Genomic DNA, 14626 nt, shown 5'->3' on the forward strand with positions numbered 1-14626 from the left:
TTTGTAAGAAAATTATGGAAAATACTTCTCTGGTTCAAATGTGAACATTAGATCCATTTTGGATCGCAAAATAAAACTATTTCCGTAAAATCAAAGCTAATAAGGGTTTTTGACCGTAAACTCTAGTTTTTTGTAAGAAAATTATGAAAAATACAATTCGTTGGCTCATAGGTGGAACTTAAGTCCAGTTATGGATCGAAAAATAAACTATTTCTATAAAATCTGACTTAATAAGGGTTTTTGACCGTAAATTCTAGTTTTTTGTAAGAAAATTATGGAAAATACAATTCTCTGGTTCAAATGTGAAACTTAAGTCCAGTTATGGATCGAAAAATAAACTATTTCCGTAAAATCTGAGCTAATAAGGGTTTTTGACCGTAAACTCTAGTTTTGTTTAAGAAAATTATGGAAAATACATTTCGTTGACTCATAGGTGAAACTTAAGTCCAGTTTTGGATCGAAAAATAAACTATTTCTATAAAATCTGAGCTAATAAGGGATTATGACCGTAAACTCTAGCTTTTTGAAAAAAAATTATGTAAAATACAATTCTCTGGTTCAAATGTGAAACTTAAGTCTATTTTTGGATCGAAAAAAAACTATTTCCGCAAAATCTGAGCTAATAAGGGTTTTTGACCGTAAACTCTAGTTTCTTGTAAGAAAATAATGGAAAATACAATTCTCTAGTTCAAATGTGAAACTTAAGTCCAGTTTTGGATACTCACAATGATGAGGACTGATGGTTCTAACTCAATATTTTTTTCATAAAAACGAACTATTTTCTAAAACTTCGAAATTATTCAACTTTTATTTATTTTTTTATTTTTTTTTGTACGTATCTTAAAATGACAAAATATGCTTACGGTTCTAACAATCGTGCTCTAAGATTGGTCAGAGACATGATGTGGCTTTCCCACTGGTATTCTATGTCCGGTTATCGACACTACCTAGTCTATTGCATTTATTAAATCAGTATTTCTTACGCGGTAGAACGATAAACACATAAGTCATATCTTTTGAAAAAAAAGTGAAGATGGAGCATTTTAATAAAGTGTGTTCACATAACAAGGTTATTGTAGCATTGAATGCCGACAAGGAAAATTAATTAAACTACGAAACAAGTACAAGTGGTAGCGCTATTGTAAATGTATGCATGCATTGTCATGACAATAAGGAATTAAATTTCTTTGGAGTAGCGAAAAAATTCAACTCTTATGATGGTGGTTATGCGAGATTGAGATCTCCAGAGATGACTGCACTCAAAGAGAATACCAACATAAAAATAATTTTTGATGATAGAGGACAATTCCTTGCTACTGTTGCAGGTAACATATAACCTACTGATACAACTTATCGTCAGCTTTCGGGTATTAGCATTCAACGGAAGGTCAATAAAAGAAAGGCCTACTCTTCTACTAATATCTTAAACCATATCTTGTCTACGTGCCGAAACTGTTACCTGTGTAAAAATAATGTGATAATAGACAGTGAAATTGCCAGAAAAATAAAAAGGGCATTGTCAGAAAATATCACTATGGAATATAAAGATGAATCGATGAAAAACAAAGCACCAGCAAACGTTACTGCCATTGATCAAACAGTCAATGAACCAAATAATACCAAAGACGAAAAGCATATTGAGCCTGTTGATGAGACACAAGTAAAAATTGTAAATGACTCAAAATGGAATATTGATTATTCTACTGATTACGAACTAAGAGAAGACAATAGCTACTATATCAAGAGCGAACATGGTGAACTATTTTATGGAACATATTCAAAATGTCCAAAGTTAATCATTGATATTAAAAATGTATCATAATATATTTTTGTATTAATATTCTACCTAGCATTATTTCATTAAAAATATTACATTGTTATGTGTTCATCATTTTTAGAGTAAGCCGGCATGTCAAACGTTTAGAATGTCTATTAAAACATCGGAGATGTAAGAAAAGGAATTTGCATACATCTATTGTCAGACACATGGGATAAGACTGACAAAATATAGGTATCAGAATGAATAAATTCTTTATCAACATCCATTTTTGGATATGTCATTATGAAAAAATTCTAAGTAAGTAAGTAAGTAAGTAAGTAAGTAACAAACTCTTTCTTGAATTCACCTCTTGGATACACAATACAGAAATTTTATTCAGGAAATTATGAAAAAAAAATTGAACAAATTCTTTATTAACATTCATTATCGATTGAAGTCGCTTCCTAGACAGACTATTCAGCAATTTCACAAAATCTAAGTATAAGAGTGATTAAATTCTATATCAACATCCATTTCTCGGATACATAGGAAAAAGATGGCAAAATCTAAGTGTTAGAGTGAATAAATTTTATTTATCAACATCTTTTGTCAGATACATCGAATAGAATTGACAGAATCTTAGTGTCAGAGTGAATAATTTTGTTCATCAACATCCTTTGTCAGATACATCAAATAAAATTGATAAAATCTAAATTTCAGAATGAATAAATGCTTTAACAACATCCTTTATCGGATATGTTGGATAAAATTGACAAAATCTAAGTATCATAGTGACTAAATTCTATATCAGTATCCTTTTTTCGGATACATAGGATAAAATATCTAATAAAATTGACAAAATCTAAGTATCAGATTGATTAAATTCTATATCAACATCCATTTCTCAGGTACGTGGGATAACATTGACAAAATCTAGGTATCAGAATGAATAAATTCTTTATCAACATCCGTTGTTGGATATGTCATTATGAAAACAAATTGTATGTAAGTAAGTAAGTAAGTAAGTAAGTAAGTAAGTACGTAAGTAACAAACTCTTTCTTGAATTCACCACTTGGATACACAATACAGAAATTTAATTCAGGAAATTATGAACAAAAAAAAATTGAACAAATTCTTCATTAACATTCATTATCGATTGTAGTCGCTTCCTAGACAGACAATACAACAATTTCACAAAATCTAAGTATAAGAGTGATTAAATTCTATATCAAAATCCCTTTCTCGGATACATAGGAAAAAGTTAACAAAATCCAAGTCTTAGAGTGAATAAATTTTATTTATCAACATCTTTTGTCAGATACATCGAATAAAATTGACAGAATCTAAGTGTCAGAGTAAATAATTTTTTTTATCAACATCCTTTGTCAGAAACATCAAATAAAACTGACTAAATCTAAATTTCAGAATGAATAAATGCTTTAACAACATCCTTTATCGGATATGTCGGATGAAATTGACAAAATCTAAGTATCAGAGTGACTAAATTCTATATCAGCATCCTTTTCTCGGATACATAGGGTAAAATATCTAATAAAATTGACAATATCTAAGTATCAGATTGATTTTTTATCAACATCGAGGTTACGTGCACGTGCGTGCACGTAACCTCGTCTAAATTAACCTTAAAAAATGAAATAAAGCTATGTCGACTTTGCATATTTTATTCAACATATCTGACAAAGGATGCTGAAAAAGCATTTATTCACTCTGATATTTAGATTTTGTTAATTATAATTGTTGTAACTGATAAAAGATGTTGATAAAAAATCAATTCTGATACTTTGATTTTGTCAATTTTATCCGACATTTTATCCTATGTATCCGAGAAAAGGATGCTGATATAGAATTTAGTCACTCTGATACTTAGATTTTGTCAATTTTATCCGACATATCCGATAAAGGATGTTGTTAAAGCATTTATTCATTCTGAAATTTAGATTTTGTCAGTTTTATTTGATGTATCTGACAAAGGATGTTGATAAAAATAATTATTCACTCTGACACTTAGATTCTGTCAATTTTATCCGATGTATCTGACAAAAGATGTTGATAAATAAAATTTATTCACTCTAAGACTTAGATTTTGTTAACTTTTTCCTATGTATCCGAAAAATGGATGTTGATATAGAATTTAATCACTCTTATGCTTAGATTTTGTAAAATTGCCGTATTGTCTGTCTAGGAAGCGACTTCAATCGATAATGAATGTTAATAAAGAATGAGCTCAATTTTTTTTCATAATTTTCTGAATTAAATTTCTGTATTATGTTTCCAAGAGGTGAATTCAAAAAAGAATTTGTTACTTACGTACTTACTTACTTACTTACAATTTTTTCATAATAACATAATGACATATCCAACAATGGATATTGATAAAGAATTTATTCATTCTGACACCTAGATTTTGTCAATGTTATCCCACGTACCTGAGAAATGGATGTTGATATAGAATTTAATCAATCTGATACTTAGAGTTTGTCAATTTTATCAGATATTTTATACTATGTATCCGAGAAAAGGACGCTGATATAGAATTTAGTCACTCTGATACTTAGATTTTGTCAATTTTATCCAACATATCCGATAAAGGATGTTGTTAAATCATTTATTCATTCTGAAATTTAGATTTTGTCAATTTTATTTGATGTATCTGACAAAGGATGTTGATAACAAAAAATTATTCACTCTGACACTTAGATTCTGTCAATTCTATTCGATGTATCTGACAAAAGATGTTGATAAATAAAATTTATTCACTCTAACACTTAGATTTTGCCAACTTTTTCCTATGTATCCGAGAAATGGATGTTGATATAGAATTTAATCACTCTTATACTTAGATTTTGTGAAATTGCTGTATTGTCTGTCTAGGAAGCGACTTCAATCGATAATGAATGTTAATAAAGAGTTTGTTCAATTTTTTTTCATAATTTCCTGAATTAAATTTCTGCATTGTGTATCCAAGTGGTGAATTCAAGAAAGAGTTTGTTACTTACTTACTTACTTACTTACTTACAATTTTTTCATAATGACATAATGACATATCCAACAATGGATGTTGATAATGAATTTAAACGTTCTGATAGCTAGATTTTGTCAATGTTATCCCATGTGTCTGACAATAGATGTATGCAAATTCCTTTTCTTACATCTCCGATGTTTTATTAGACATTCTAAACGGTTGATATGCTAGCTTACTATAAAAATAATGAACACATAACAATGTAATATTTTTAATGAAATAATTCTATGTAGAATATTAATACAAAAATATATTATGATACATTATTAATACACATCCAAAATCAGATCCCAAATCATAAGTTTCAGACAACACACACCAACGAAAGACTAAGAAATCTAGCTCAGAAAAGCCCGAAATAGTAATTTACATACCCCAAATCTAAGGTTTCAGATAACACACACCTACGAAATACTAGGAGACCTAGCTCATAAAAGCCGGAAATAGCAAACTACCCACCCCAAAGTATAGGTTTCAGACAACAAACACCTATGAGAGACTAAGAATCCTAGCTCTGAAACGCCAGAAATAGCAAACTACCCACCCCAAATTGTATGTTTCAGACAACACACACATATGAGAGACTAAAAAACCTAGCTCTGAAAAGCCCAAATAGCATCCCAAATCATAGGTTTCAGACAACACACGCCTACAAAAGGCTATGAAACCAAGCTCAGAAAAGCAGGATATTGCAAACTAAAGATCCCAACTCATAGGTTTCAGCCAACACACACCTACGAAATACTAAGAAATCTGGCTAAGAAAAGTCGGAAATAGCAAATTACACACCCCAAATCATAAGTTTCAGACAACACACACCTAAGAAATACTAAGAGACCTAGCTCATAAAAGCCGGAAATAGCAAACTAAACATCCCAAATCATAAGTTTCAGACAACACACACCAAAGAAATACTAAGAAACCTATCTCAGCAAAGCTCAATATGTTAATTTCAAAATCTCAAATCATTGGTTTCAGACAACACAAGCCTACTAAATACTAGGAGACCTAGATGATAAAAGCCAGAAATATCAAACTACCCCCCCTAAATTTTAGGTTTCAGACAACACACACCTATGAAAGACTAAGAGACCTTGCTCTGAAAAGCCAGAAATAGCAAACTACCCACCCCAAATTGTAGGTTTCAGACAACACACACCTATGAGAGACTAAGAAACCTAGCTCTGAAAAGGCCAAATAGTATCCTAAATCATAGGTTTTAGACAACATTCACCTACAAAAGGCTATGAAACCTAGCTCAGAAAAGCAGGATATTGCAAACTAAAGATCCCAAATCATAGGTTTCAGACAACACACACCAACGAAAGACTATGAAACCTAGCTCAGAAAAGTCAAAAATAGTAAACAACAAATCTCAAATCATAAGTTTCAGACAACACAGACCTACGAAATACTAAGAAACCTAGCTCAGAAAAGTCCAAAATAGCAAACCACACATCCCAAATCATAGGTTTCAGACAACACACACCTATCCTTCTGCCATCAACCCATCTCCATATTATTCAAATAAGATCATTCGTACAGTCCAATTCGCAAATGCTAAACCCCCTTTTTTTTCTCCACCTTCATACGATCCAATTCGCAAATGCTGAACCCTTTTTTAGAGCTATGATCGCAATGAATGGTACTTGTTATCAGAAAAAACGTCAATTGCCAAAAAAAATAAGAAAAAAATTAAACACGCCATGCTGAATGTGCTTCAAAACATTTTTGTTATCACTAACCATTTCCAAAGATTGATATTGTTCCAAATTTATAATAAATATCTCGCTTTTTAAAATGTCCACGTGCAACTGTAGTGTCTCAGGCGTAGGTTTTCTTGTCCCGTTCAAATGTTATACAACCTTGACTATTGTTTCAAAACATAATTGGCCAGTTTATAGGTAAAGGATTGGTCGCTTTTTGCAATTTCCACGTGAAACCACACTGTATATTCTTGTAGGCGTGAATGTATGGTTGAATGTACTGTTGAAATATATAGATACGTTACAACTGTTGTCGTAGAAACATCGGAAGGAGCTTATTCGATTGGAAATTGAAAGTTCTAGCGCATTTTTTTCAGAGTCAAAAGTGATTAAGGGCAACCAACCCCCTCCCATGTGCGTTTTTCCAAGCTACATCCGATCGAAATTTCGAAATAGCCATCTTGTTCTGCATAGTGGAAAGGTCCAACAACTATGTCTCCAGGGATGACATCTCACCCTCACAGCCCTTGGAACAAGGGCTGTAAGTTATACATTTCGCGGTACTTGTAAGATTTGCCCCCTGCTGTTCAAGTTGTTCATGCATTAACGCACTGCAAACCGGTTTCTTTCGCTAGTTTCTATCAAATTAGCTTGAGAAAAGACAAATATAAGTGACGGATAGGTGGGAAATATATAATTTGGGCTATATATTTGCATATTAGGGGGGGGGGGTAAAGTTTTTGGACAGTGTGAATTCAGAAAATAATTCTTACTTCAAAATTCTTGCATGCAGACCCGTTGTACTTCACCCCACCCACCTAATGTACAACATTTATAACCGAAATTTGTTTCTAAACTTTTATATTTTTATCATACTTAGGTATATTTTATTAGCAATAACCTAACTTCTTGAGCGGTAGGAGGTACATCATACAAGTAAACAATTCGCCTATAGTTTACTTTCGGTTTTTGTTATCGGGAAACGTGGCCATGTTTGACCTTTGTGTACAATTAAATCAAAAAAACAATTTTTTTACCTGAAATTAATTAGCGACATTAAAACTTAAAACGAACAGAAATTATTTCGTATATGAAAGGGGCTGTCCCCTCCTCAATGCCTCGCTTTTTACGCTAAAGTCTTATTGTTCTAAAAAATAGAGTTGTGAGAAAGAGTCATACTTTAGCGTAAAGAGCGAGGCGTTGAGGAGGGAACAGTCCCTTTCATATACGGAATAATTTCTGTTCGTTTTAAGTTTTAATGTCGCTCCTTACTTTCATGTTAAAAACAATTTTTTCTATTTAATTTTTGAACGTTTTGAAATTTACGCAGGTTTTGATTTTGGCTCACCATACATGAATAATGAAAACGAAATGTGTATATTAACTGTACTTTTTTGGCTAAATGGCTTTCTCGAAAGTTGTTTAATTTTATTTATGACCGTTTTCATTAGTAATATTTATACGTAACTTACGATAGTAGCCTACTAACGTAACGAACTTCTATGCTCGTATGTTTTATTACGTATATTAGGGGCTTTGCCCCCTAGTCAATACCTCGCTCTTTACGCTAAAGTTCGAATTTTTTCCAGTTCTTTAAGAATGACCCCTTAATCGCAAAGGCCGTTAATTAGAATAAATAGCTCCTATGAAAGTACTAAAAAAACTTTAGCGTAAAGAGCGAGCTACTGACCAGGGTGCGAATCCAATCATATACGTAATAGTTTCCTGTTCGTCTTAAGTTTTGATGTTGAAAAGTTTTTCAGTTAAAAACTTGTTGTTTCTTTATTTAATTTCTGATTGTTTTTTTTTTTCAAATAATGCTGGGATATCCGGCACCCCCTTCATAGCAATATTCCTTCCCCCACGAAAACTTTCTCCATGGAAAGATCCTCCCACGTAACACCCGACCCCCCTACCAGAACCAGAAAAAATTCCCCGCTGAAAGTGTCTGTATACTTCCCAATAACCAATACTATATGTAAACATTGGGCGAAGTTCATAACTTGCAGCCCTTCCGCCGCAGAGTGTGGGGGATTAAGTCATACTCAAAGACATAGTTGTTATATTTTTTGGCCATGCTGAACAAAATGGTTATCTCAAAATTTTGATCGGGTGACTTTGGGAAAAAAATTAGCCTGGGAGGGGCCTAGTTGCCCTCCAAGGGCACTAGAACCTTTAATTTTTGTTTGAATGAGCCCTCCCGCGATATTCTAGGACCACTGGGTGGATACTATCACCCCTGGGGAAAAAAACAAAAAACAAACAATAAACACGCATTCGTGATCTTTCTTCTGGCAAAAAATAAAAAATTCCACATTTTTGCAGATAGGAGCTTGAAACCTCTACAGTACGGTTCTCTGATACGCTGTATCGGATGGTATGATTTTCATTAAGGCTCTAAGTTTTTTAGAGGGTTTTTCCCCTTTTCCAAAAATAAGGCAAATTTTCCCAGGTTAGTAACGTTTGATGGGTAAGACTAAACTTGATGAAACTTATATATTTGAAATCAACATAAAAATCTGATTCTTTTGATGCATCTATCGGTATCAAAATTCCTTTTTTTAGAGTTTCAGTTACTATTGAGCCGGGTTGCTCCTTACTTTGAGTTCGTTACCACAGACTGTTTGAAAAGGCCAAGGGCAATCAGATGAAGCTTTCAGGTTGTGTTTTGAGAAGTATTGAACCAAACCAAAACACCCACTTCGTGCATAGGGATTGTCAAAAGGGCGCATCTCAAAATTAACTTAGAGTGGTTAGTTAGAACTTTTACGGAATGATGAGGGGATGATCAATTGACCAAAATGCAGTGTGTGCGCGCTACTACTACTACTACTCCTACTAGAACCGCTAATACTACTGTACTCGAGTTACTATTTCTACTGTGAACACTGTTAAGGCTGAGGATATTAAGGGGAAAATTAGAGGAAGTCTTAAGGTGAAGTTGGAATAAATCAAAACTCACTATATGCATACCGGTTGTCAAAAGAGCGTATCAGCAATATATTAGTAGGGTAAGAAGTTTCATTTCTATGACGCCTCCGTACCAAACAGGTTTTTCTGGTAGGTAAACATTTCTACAGGGGCTTTACACCTTTCAAAGAGATTTACGTAATACCGGTCATATAGGTAAACATTTCTACAGGGGCATTACACCTTTCAAAGCGAACTGCGCGATACTGGTCCTATAGGTAAAAATTTCTACAGGGCATAACACCTTTCCACGAGATTTACGCAATTTCTAGTTCAAGGTACATACAGGTCTTTTTTTTAGTGATAAACCTGTATTTTAAAACCAGCGCGTCTTGTTTCGCTGTTATTCAATTATTTTTTGTATATATTCAGGTTTCAAATTAGGTTTTTCATCAGTTTTGAATAGTTCATTCAACTTAACACTACTGGCATTTGTTTTTGTGAACATTTACATATAAATGTAAAATTCTAAGCAACTTCTGGTGAGTAAAATTTTCTCATTATTATAATAAAAAGAAATTGTCTCGTCATTAAGTTAAGGAAGAAATTCTTTCCTTACACTGTGTGGTTGCCTCTTTTAAAAAGCTTCCTTCATCATTAAATATTAAATGATCCATGTATGTCATTTTTAGTAAATATTCAAAAAAGAGAGGCATGTTCACTTTGATTTTGGTTCATTGTATATGAAACATTAAAATAGAATGGCAGAAACAGCCACTTTGGTACTGGTTAATCTTTTTGACTACTTAAGACAGACACTAGAACTAAGGGTACTTATGCACTTAGAAGCCTATTGTTCAGGAACTGAAATCTCTACATAGTTCTCTTATAGGCTGAAATTTACGGTGCGATTTTTATCAAGATCAGTGAGCCTTTTTTAGGGATGTTTTTGAAAAATTGCTTAGCTTTCGATCGGTAATTTGGGATTAGAATAAAATGTTGATTCTTTTATGTATTAATTGTTAAAAAAGCTTCCATTTTATTAAAGTGATATTTTTTTCAAGATCTTTGGCTTTTTTTTAGTGATGTTTTTTGAAAATAGGGCAATTTTTTAAAAAAGTGCTTATATTTCTATCGGTAATTTTGGATTGGAATAAAATGTTGATTCTTTTAATGTATTAATTGTTACAAAAGCTTCCTTTTTAGAGTTTCAGTTACTATTAGCCTGATTTGCTCCTTACTTATAGTTTGTTACCATGTACTGTTGGGAAATGTATTTCAGTGATATTTTAGATCATAGTAGCCTAATGATGCTTTTAGTCTTTAGAAGAAGAACCAAAACAATTTAGAATCTATGCTGCTTACCTTAGTTTAAGAGCTGAAAATCATTTTAAGAAATCTAAATTTGTAACAATGAGCATTTTATTTTGATAATAAAGGAAAATATAAATATTTATTTAATTGAATAAAAAAAAACTCCAGCTCCCCCTATTTAACATCAGTTTTTTAATGCAAAAATAGGCACATATTGCACCCTGTTTAAATCAGAATAATCCGTGGATTCTTAATCTTTATGACCCAAGGATCAAAATGGACCCATTCTCCCTGCCAGCTTTTTAGCAGAAAGATAAGCATCTTACAACTTTTTCGAAGCAAAAAAAAAAAAAAAAAGGCTCAAGTAAGGTTTTTTAAAATTTCGTGGCAAACCCAGTTTTTGTCGGATTAAGACTCAGTTGCTCAAAAAATTAATTTAAAACCCCTGATTTAGAAATCAAGATGTTTTTTACACTACTTTAGATGTCTAACATAAACTGAAGCATTTTCCGAACCCAAAATGCATTTTTTTTCACGCAAAATTTTTTCCCTTTTTTTAAAGGAAGAAGATACGTACTATAATACCCCTCTGGAAAAGAAAGCGAGATGGAGCAAACCTGCATTAATGCAAGCAACAAGGTCATCTATTATCAAATGTGCTGGCAAAATTACACATGACCTGGACCAGCCAAAGCATGCAAACCTTTTAATGCCAGTGTCCTCTGACGTCAGTATTAGCTCAACACAAGCTGGAAGGAAGTTGAAAAGGGAATGGGCTGCTTCACATAATGCCTCAGTCTCATCAGATCAAGATAGGGGGGACACTCCTCTTCAAGCCATGCCAGGGACATCTGATGTGCAGCCAGAACTTGTAAATGTATACATTTTTTTCCTTATTTTTTCAAAAATAAGACAAAATTTCCTCAGGTACATAGCTTTTGACGAGTCAAACTTAAATTTGTTTCTAAAATAAAAATACTATTTCATTTTAATTAATTAACCACATTAGCTGTATATAAAGTAAATTTTACAACACTGTAATATCTTATCCCTAATTTCTATAAAAAAAAAACCTTAAGTTCTAACTGCTAACCAAGACGTATTCTAATGCAATAATTCAAATATTCCTTTTAAACAAAAACTAACTATTTTAAAAACGAACAATTCACTGTTTCTCAGATCGTTCTAAAACTGCCGTATAATTTGCACTAAGCCCTTACGCATATCCGATGCTATCAAATTATTCCCATCGCTACTTAATCCGCTTTGAATTTTAAGTAGGGTTTCATGTAGCAGGATGTGTATTTGCGATAAGAAGGTCTTTTTTTAATAATCGCCGATTATGTCTTTCACAATGATGCGAAGAAACATTATTTTGGGGCGAACTCAATTCAAGCAATTATTTTCGTTGAAAGATGCTTTCGAGAAAGAATTTGAGGCTGTTCTATTTGAACAGTGTTGTGAAGTTCGATATCCCAACTCGAAAGGGCATCGATCCTCCTACCTCGAAGGAAGCTCCCGGTTCCCAAGGGTTCTCCTAGAGGGGGGGGCTCTAACAATGAAAAGCAGACAATTATAGTGTACTTTAATTGTTTAGATGGATGGAGAAAAAAAAGTTCTTTTCTAGTACAATCATTTATTTAGCCCAGGTGAACTACATCCACAACGTCATACAAAGCCGTTGCCACACGACATAAGACAATTTGAATTGTTGATAAAGTAACACAACCAACCACCGAAGTATGTGATTCGTTTCCATTAACTGAAGCTGAGGAGCAACTGTTCATACAGCATACCGCGTCAGTTGAACGATTGTCAAATTTCATTGAGAGTTATATTGAAGAGGGTCAAGCACTCGAATTAGACCCATATTTTGCATTTTTATTCTAAAAACTTTTTGTAATAAAACCATTAGTTTTTTTATCATTCTCTTGTTCTAACTTGCCCTCTAAGAATAAGACTACATTTTCCTGACTAAAACAATATATATTTTTTTTAACATGTTCAGTTGTCATTATGAAAGACATATGGCAATGTAACTTTTTTTTCTTCTTTTAATTGTTCAGGTGGTGGTGGGACAATGACTATGAGAAATTGACAAAGTTTATTAACTATATAAAAAAAATAATGGTTATTTAACATAAAAAATAAAAACTTTTTTTCTACAGATTAAAGATATAGCACTACCAGCGACACCATTGGGTGATGAAGCAAGTGCATTTACAGAATCAATTCTGTCACCACCAGCAGAGTTCAGGGATGAACCTACACTAGTTCTAGAGAATATGGAGTGGCATAGGAGGTTCCTTAATGATGTTTTTGGGGAAATGGCTAGCCTAGAGGACTTAACCTGCGATATTGACATGCTTGAGGATCCGGGGTGGGCAGATAGTTTTATGCGTGAACAGTTAGGTGATGCTACTAGTGCATCTGAACCGGATCCTCATAACGAAATTCCCTCAGAGGACAATACAGGCTGGCTCAATCATTTTTCCCCCAACACCTTGGAACATGTACTAGGGGACCTCATGCCACATCCCCCCAATGTGATTGAACAGACTAGGAGTGATGGTGGTGTTATTGACAATTCCCTGTCACCCTCCTCCAACATTCCACTTAATGGTCTAGATAGTAGTAGTAATACAACAGCAGCTCATTTTTCCGGGGACATTTTTAACAGCAACTTTACTATTAGTGAATTGAGTCCTGAACAAACAGGGACAGGACATAAAAATAGAACTATGTTCCTTGAAAGGCGTTAATTTTATTTGTTAGAGTCTGATCTAGGTCATTTGCAAATATACAGGGTAAATTTTACCCCCCTCAGGGTAAACACGGGCATTATTTTAAATGACCCCGTGAAAGTTCTCCATAGCTCTATCGACAAAATTCGAGTCAAAATTGAGATTCAGATTCAGAATTGGGGTGGTCGAGGGGGAATTAAAGCATCAGTGAATCAAAAAGTTTACTTACAAAAGGGGACATCCGGGGATATTTTTTATTTTCATTTTTCGACAGGCAACCAGACTTTTTACCCAGTTCTAAATGATTTTGAAGACAAATTTTTCAACTGGGTAAATAAACTAATTTCAACTTTGGACACGTTTAGCGAGAGGGGTAGTGGGTCCCCCATTTTATACATTGAACGCATGGATCTGAATCTCAGTAGATTTAAAAAAAACTTTATTTTAAGGGGGCGGGTAATCTACGAATAAAATGTCACCCAGATTTGTCGGCTACCAAAGGGGCTCAAGGCTTCAGCATTCACACTTGACTGCAATGCTTTAAGTACGCATTTATAGCAACAACCTAAAATACAATAAAAGATGAATCAACAATGAAAAATCTTGATAGACTGTCACGTAACGTTGGAAAAAATTTCCCCAATTTAGTTTTTTATTTTGTAGTAATAATGTTCCTGGTGACACTGAAATAAACATGAATAGTTGTGTCATAAAAGTAAATTCATGGGGTGGGGGGTGTTGTTCTCCAGTACGACACTGAATTTGTAGATGGGGGAAAAAACCGAATAACAAAGAGGGTTCGTACTCAGCGAGAACACCGATGGTGGAAAATGTTAAAAATATGGTTTCGGGTATTTACGCGCATCCCACAGATGTAAATTTTTATTGTCATTTTTTTCCCGTTACAGCGCTAAGTCGACTCTTATCCTAAGGCGTTCAGAAATGATAGTTACGTTATTATAGAAAATAATTTCAAAGTACCAAGTCACATGATAGTTACGCTATTGTAGAAAATAATTTCAAAGTACCAAGTCACATGATAGTTATGCTTTTCTAGAAAATAATTTCAAATTACCAAATCAAACGATAGTTATGATATTTTAGAAAATAATTTTAAAGTAGCAGGTCACATGATAGATAAACTATGGT

General features: G+C 33.3%; 1 protein-coding gene across 1 annotated transcript in view; it reads right to left on the reverse strand.

Annotated features, from left to right (window-relative positions):
• Nucleotides 1-13997: 13997 nt before the first annotated feature.
• Nucleotides 13998-14626, reverse strand: part of LOC148954227 (cytochrome P450 CYP12A2-like) — a 65679-nt gene continuing 65050 nt past the window's right edge. The window contains exon 4 of the mRNA XM_089086202.1: nucleotides 13998-14042. Coding sequence (XP_088942328.1) covers nucleotides 13998-14042 — 45 coding nt within the window. The remainder of the gene's footprint in view (nucleotides 14043-14626) is intronic.

The sequence above is a fragment of the Artemia sp. Qi Xiang Cuo genome, chromosome 3 (assembly GCF_049724085.1).
Source record: "Artemia sp. Qi Xiang Cuo chromosome 3, ASM4972408v1, whole genome shotgun sequence".
Lineage (NCBI taxonomy): Eukaryota > Metazoa > Arthropoda > Branchiopoda > Anostraca > Artemiidae > Artemia > Artemia sp. Qi Xiang Cuo.